Source organism: Oncorhynchus kisutch, unplaced genomic scaffold, assembly GCF_002021735.2.
Source record: "Oncorhynchus kisutch isolate 150728-3 unplaced genomic scaffold, Okis_V2 scaffold3584, whole genome shotgun sequence".
NCBI lineage: Eukaryota > Metazoa > Chordata > Actinopteri > Salmoniformes > Salmonidae > Oncorhynchus > Oncorhynchus kisutch.
In genome coordinates, this window is record NW_022265529.1 from 427,974 (window position 1) to 435,433 (window position 7,460).

The 7,460-nt window shown below is 43.1% G+C and overlaps 1 protein-coding gene across 1 annotated transcript; it reads left to right on the forward strand.

Annotated features, from left to right (window-relative positions):
* Nucleotides 1–928: 928 nt before the first annotated feature.
* On the forward strand, nt 929–6,613 carry LOC109877417 (gastrula zinc finger protein XlCGF7.1-like). The gene is made up of 3 exons (XM_031820698.1): nt 929–1,020; nt 1,154–1,331; nt 5,526–6,613. Exons 1-3 carry the CDS (start codon nt 1,018–1,020, stop codon nt 6,134–6,136), a joined length of 792 nt encoding a protein of 263 aa, XP_031676558.1. The 5' UTR covers nt 929–1,017; the 3' UTR covers nt 6,137–6,613.
* Nucleotides 6,614–7,460: the final 847 nt, after the last annotated feature.

Genomic DNA, 7,460 nt, shown 5'->3' on the forward strand with positions numbered 1-7,460 from the left:
ATAATGGACTGGACGGGACGCTTCTTCAAGAACAACAAAGCGCCATCTCTTTCAACCACCTCCGTAGCCTGCTACACGAAAAAAAACTGAAAGATTGATTCTTTAGACCATGTTATTGTACATTAGCTAATCTCAGTGTTTTAGACAAATTTCGGTTGACATATCTACTGGTGAACTTTAACCTAATGTACTTGTTCAATTGGCAAACTTGTTAAAGATTGATACTCAGGTTAGCACTAGGCTAGTCGCTAATGCTAGCTAGCTAGCTAGCTAACATCCCTGACCATGAGCTCACTGAACTACTCCTCCCTTGCTAATGAAGCGGAGCTCTGCTTTACGGAGAAAGAATCTTTCAGAATGAAAAAGGAGGAAGAGGAGGCTGTTATAGTGAAAGAAGAGAAAGAACCTTTTAGAGAGGAAGAGGATGCTATCTTAATAAACGTGAAGGAGGAAGACGTTTTGAGAGTGAAAAAGGAGGAGACAGAAGATCCGATTGACACCAGTGAGTACTGTCTTAAAAACAGGGACACAAACTATGCAGTTGTTGAACTAATGTGGGTTTTTCATGGGCATTCTTACTGTAGGAATTGTTAAATGGTCGATCTGCCATTGGTTCATATACTTTTGTGACTTTTCAATTAGATGTATTGAATTCTCCATGTGGTCTACATTAAAGTTCCCCTCATCTAGTATAACAGTCTTTTAAAATTCAATATTGCTGCGTATGTTCTACTTAAAATATAAAAAAGGCACCCATTTTGTGGAACAACCCTTTTACATTTGCATCACAAATATTTTTTTAGGAAATCAAGATGAAAGTGGCCATTTTAGGCTCTTTTTAGACATATTCATGCCTCTTGTAAGACTGATTGCAATAGAAGATCATAAGTTTACCATCTGTTTGATGTTCTCATTCACACAGGAGAGAGACATGACTATGGTGGATCCTCTGCGGAGCCTCAACAACATCCTGATAATGACGAGGCAGAGAAGAGTCTTTCCAGATCAGAACACCAGATGGTACAGCTTGGTCTGGTCTAGCATACAGCTTGCTTTATCAGCTTGGGCTGGGTTTCTGTAGAGCACTTTATGACAACAGTGACATCAGCATCCATAATGATGTGCATCTGTGTCCCCTCTTTATGGTTACTAGGACAACGCTAGCCCTTCCTCCCTCCTGGAGTCCATGTGTCGTGCCTCTCCCGGTCGCACCTTACTGCTGGGTATGAAGAGGTTGTCTGTGCTGCTGGTGGACTTCAGGAAAACAACGGGGCTGAGTGGAACTGTGAGAGGAGGAGAAGAGATGAAAGGATCAGATTTGACTCATCAAAGTAAGTGCTGTAGTTTAGTTTGAACAAATACAATAGATCTGCCCACGGTATCTGTTACCAGGACAACCAGCAGAGTTCTGTTAGTTGACAGGAAGATAGACTGGTGGATATGGATGTTATGAATATCATAACACTGAAAAAGGATTCTGCCAATGAAAAGAGAGAAACCAATATACCATATAAAACCTTGATGAAAGTTAGCTTTAGAGAGAAAATTTTCAAGATGATCCAATGTAAGGTGCTTGTTTTACAAAAACCTATCCTTAAAACATTATGGATGTTACATTGCCTGTCCCAGTCAACCCCCATATCTTTACAAGACTGTTTAACAGGCAAACTAAACTCTAGACACTGTTAATTAATGAACTAATACTGAGGAAAGCTGTGATCAGGCTTATAGGGAAGGACTTTCAATAAACACAGCACTTAAAAATGACTGATTGGCTGAGAGAAATTGATGATGATAAAAATATTGTTTGTGCAGTTTTGTTAGACTTCAGTGCGGCTTTTGTAATGGTTTTCTTCATCTGAAGGAGAGGTGCACCAAAGCGCAGCGTGGTGGTTATTCATATTCTTTAATTTATAAAGAAACTACACATGAGATAACTAACAAAAACAACAAATGTGAGAGAACCTAAAACAGTCCCATCTGGTGCAAACACAAAGACAGGAACAATCACCCACAAACACACAGTGAAACCCAGGCTACCTAAGTATGATTCTCAATCAGAGACAACTAATGACACCTGCCTCTGATTGAGAACCATACTAGGCCGAAACATGATAGAAAAACAAACATAGACTGCCCACCCAACTCACGCCCTGACCATACTAAATAAATACAAAACAAAGGAAATAAAGGTCAGAACGTGACAGGACCCCACTTAACCATTGTCTTAGTCCGCCTCATTGTCCGCCTCCGTGGCTTTCTAACCATGGCCACCCCTCTCAATGACCCCACTGGACAGAGGGGCAGCTCGGGACAGAGGGGCGGAAGCTCTGGACAGAGGGGCGGAAGCTCTGGCGCCTCTGGGCTGAGGGGCTCTGGCGCCTCTGGGCTGAGGGGCTCTGGCGCCTCAGACTCCGGCAGCGGCGCCGGACAGGCGGGAGACTCCGGCAGCGGCGCCGGATAGGCGGGAGGCAGCGGCGCCTGTAAGGATGGGCCGGAGAGACAGCCTGGTGCGGGGGGCTGCCACCGGAGGGCTGGTGCGTGGAGGTGGTGACGGATAGACCGGGCCGTGCAGGCGCACTGGAGCTCTTGAGCACCGAGCATGCCCAACCTTACCCGGTTGAATGGTCCCGGTCGCCCTGCCAGTGCGGCGAGGTGGAATAGCCCGCACTGGGCTATGCAGGCGAACCGGGGACACCGTGCTCAAGGTTGGTGCCATGTAAGCCGGCCCAAGGAGACGCACTGGAGACCAGATGCGTAGAGCCGGCTTCATGGCACTTGGCTCGATGCCCACTCTAGCCCGGCCGATACGCGGAGCTGGAATGTACCGGGCTGTGCACCCGCACTGGGGACACCGTGCGCTCCACCGCATAACACGGTGCCTGCCCGGTCTCTCTTGCCCCCGGTAACCACAGGGAGTTTGCACAGGTCTCCTACCTGGCATAGCCATACTCCCTGTGAGCCCCCCCCCCCAAGACATTTTTGGGGCTGACTCTCGGGCTTCCATCCGCTCTGCCGTGCTAGTTCCTCATAATGCCGCCTCTCTGCTTTTGCTGCCTCCAGCTCGGCCTTGGGGCGGCAATATTCTCCTGGCTCTGCCCAGGGTCCTTTACCGTCTAGAATCTCCTCCCAAGTCCATCTCTTCAAATAGTGCAGCCTCTCCCACTGCTGCTGCTGCTGCTCCTGCTGCTGCTGCCTCTGTTGCTTCTCCTGCTGCTGCTTTTGCCGTTGCCCGTTACCACGCCGCTTGCTCCTTGGTTGGTGGGTGATTCTGTAATGGTTTTCTTCATCTGAAGGAGAGGTGGACCAAAGCGCAGCGTGGTGGTTATTCATATTCTTTAATTTATAAAGAAACTACACATGAGATAACTAACAAAAACAACAAATGTGAGAACCTAAAACAGTCCCATCTGGTGCAAACACAAAGACAGGAACAATCACCCACAAACACACAGTGAAACCCAGGCTACCTAAGTATGATTCTCAATCAGAGACAACTAATGACACCTGCCTCTGATTGAGAACCATACTAGGCCGAAACATAGAAATACCCAAATGATAGAAAAACAAACATAGACTGCCCACCCAACTCACGCCCTGACCATACTAAATAAATACAAAACAAAGGAAATAAAGGTCAGAACGTGACAGCTTTTGACATTATCGATCATAGTCTGCTGCTGAAAAAACGTATGGCTTTACACCCCCTGCTATATTGTGGATAAAGAGTAAAAAAATAAAAGCGAACCTTTATTTAACTAGGCAAGTCGGTTAAGAACAAATTCTTATTTTCAATGACGGCCTTGTTCAGGGGCAGAATGACAGAGTTTTACCTTGTCATCTCGGGGATAAGATCCAGCAACCTTTTGGTTACTGGCCTCCCGCTCTAACCACTAGGCTACCTGCCGCCCCAGAGCTACCTGTCTAACAGAACACAGAGAGTGTTCTTTAATGGAAGCCTGTACAGCACAATCAAGGTAGAATCAGGAATTCCCCAGGGCAGCTGTTTGGCACCTACCTTTTTCAATCTTTGCCAACGACATTTGAGTAAAGCCAGTGTGTCTGTATGCGGATGACTCAACACTGTACACGTCAGCTACCACGGAAACTGAAATGACAACAACACTTAACAAAGAGCTGCAGTGAGTTTCAGAATGGGTGTCAAGGTATAAGTTAGTCCTAAATATTTCAGATTACCTTAAATTACATGGCCTACTATGCTAATTCTGTAGCGGTATTGTTAGAGGGGGGTAAAGAAATATTTTGTTGGAGCGCCAGGCAGGTATTAACCCTAGTTATTAAAGTTAGTTATTACCTATTATAACATTATTATTAAATATTATTACAACTGAAAGGATGAGAGTAGAATAGAGTAGCGCTTCCAGACACATTCTAAACATGATGGAGTCTTAAAGGAGGACTGTAGCATCTGATGATGAAACATTATGGAGTCTTAAAGGATGACTGTAGCATCTAATGATGAAACATTATGGAGTCTTAACCTGTATGGGAACGGGGTTCTGCCGCCAACAGCCAATGAAATTGCAGGGCGCCAAATACAAATCAACAGAAATCTCATAAATCAAATTTCTCAAACATTCAAGCATTAGGCACCATTTTAAACATAAAGTCTCGTTAATCCAGCCACAGTGTCTGATTTCAAAAATGCTTCACAGCGAAAGCTCCACAAACGATTATGTTAGGTCACCACCAAGTCACAGAAAAACCCTGCCATTTTTCCAGCCAAAGAGGAGTCACAAAAAGCACAAATAGAGATAAAAATGTATCACTAACCTTTGATCTTCATCAGATGACACTCACAGGACTTCATGTTACACAATACATGTATGTTTTGTTCGATAAAGTGCATATTAATATCCAAAAATCTCATTTTACATTGGCGTGTTATTTTCAGTAGTTCCAAAACATGCAGTGATTTTGCAGAGAGCCACATCAATTTACAGAAATACTCATTATAAATGTTGATGAAAATACAAGTGTTATGCATGGAACTTTAGATAAACTTCTCCTTAACTTCTTGCGTCGAGCAATCCCGGATCCGGGATTCTATTTATAGCCTCAAGCTCATTAGCATAATGCAACGTTAACTATTCATGAAAATCGCAAATGAAATAAATATATTTGCTCTCAAGCTTAGACTTTTGTTAACAACACTGTCATCTCAGATTTTCAAAATATGCTTTTCAACCATAGCAAATCAAGTATTTGTGTAAGAGTATTGATACAGTGCCTTGCGAAAGTATTCGGCCCCCTTGAGCTTTGCGACCTTTTGCCACATTTCAGGCTTCAAACATAAAGATATAAAACTGTATTTTTTTGTGAAGAATCAACAACAAGTGGGACACAATCATGAAGTGGAACGACATTTATTGGATATTTAAAACTTTTTTAACAAATCAAAAACAGAAAAAATGGGGCGTGCAAAATTATTTTATTATAATTATTTTATCATGTGGAGGTTTCTTTCAGTCTCTATTTTTTCTTTTAAACACTGTCTTTGGCAGGAGAAAGACCAGACTCAGAGGAACCAGAGCCAGGGTTGTCCAAACCAGCAAGAAGACACCAGTGCTCTGACTGTGGAAAGGGTTGTAACAGGTTAGGGGCCCTGAAAGCCCATGAGCTAGTACATACAGGGGAGAAGCCTTACCACTGCTCCCACTGTGGCAAGTGTTTTAAGCAGTTAGGGAATCTGAAAGGCCACGAAAGAATACACACAGGGGAGAAGCCTTACCACTGCTCCCAGTGTGGCAAGTGTTTCAACCATTCAGGGAATCTGAAAGACCACGAAAGAATACACACAGGGGAGAAGCCTTACCACTGCTCCCGGTGTGGAAAGTGTTTTAAGCGGTTAGGGAGCCTGCAACGACACAGGCTAGTACACACAGGGAAGAAGCCTTACCACTGCTCCCAGTGTGGAAAGTGTTTTAAGCGGTTAGGGAGCCTGAAAGCCCATGAGCTAGTACATACAGGGGAGAAGCCTTACCACTGCTCCCAGTGTGGAAGGAGTTTTTACCATAAAAACAGCCTGAACCAACATGAGAAAATACACAGATGCATTACCACTCCTCCCGGAGTGCAAAGCTTTTGCCCATTTAGGAAGCCTGAAAGAGCATGACACAGAGGAGAAAGCTTACAAAAGCTTAGACTTTGGGAAAACATATTACTCATAACAATCACTTAAACGTCATTAGAGAATCCACACAGGAGAGAGAAATTACTACTCTTAGCGTGTATATTGATATTTCACATCTCATTTTTCTTACAATTCATCAGAGAACATACACAGTGCTCCCGTTGTCTTATATTGTTGCCTTATAATGTGTTTACCTGTTTTTACCAGATGAAATTGCTTCTTCCAATTATTGATAAACATGTACCTGTTAAGAAACTGACTGTTAGATATGTTAAGGCTCCATGGATTGATATTGAATTTAAAAACTGTATGTTTGAAAGAGTTGGGGCAAAAGGAGTGGCTAATAAGTCTGGCTGGCTTACATGCTGCAAATTGAGAAATTATGTGACCAAACTCAACAAAAATAATCAACTTTATTATGAAGCCAAGATCAATGATATAAAGAATGATGGAAAAAAACATAATGAAAGAAAAGCAGTGCAAGTATTGAATTTTGTAAAGTTAGTGTGGGAGAGGCGGAAAAATTGTTATCGATCAATAATGACAAACCTCCTGGCATTGACAACTTAGATGGAAAGCTACTGAGGACAGTAGCTGACTCTATAGCCACTCCTATCTGACATATTTTTAATATGAGCCTAGAGGAAGGTCTTTGTTCTCTTGCCTGGAGGGAAGCCAAATTAATCCACTACCCAAGAGTGGTAAAGCGGCCTTTACTGGTTCTAACAGCAGACCTATAAGCTTGCTGCCAGCTCTTAGCAAACTGTTGGAAAAAAATGTGTTTTACCAAATACAATGCTATTTCTCTGTAAACAAATGAACAACAGACTTTCAGCATGCTTACAGAGAACGGCACTCAACATGTACTGCACTGACACAAATGACTGATGATTGGTTGAGTGAAATTGATAACAAGAAGATTGTGGGAGCTCTATCGTTAGATTTCAGTGCAGCCTTTGATATTATTGACCCTGTTGTTTAAGAATGTTTGTGCTATGGCTTTTCAAACTTTGCCATAATGTGGATTCAGAGCTATCTATCTAATAGAACTCAGAGGGGTTTTAATGGAAGCTTCTCTAATGTCAAACATATGAAGTGTGATGTACCGCAGGGCAGCTCTCTAGGCCCTCTACTCTTTTCTATTTTTACCAATGGCCTGCCACTGGCATTAAACAAAGCATGTGTGTCCATGTATGCTGATGATTCAACTATATAAGCACCAGCAACCACAGCTAAGCAACCACAGCTAATGAAGTCACTGAAACCCTTAACAAAGAGTTGCAGTCTGTTTTGGAATGCGTGGCCA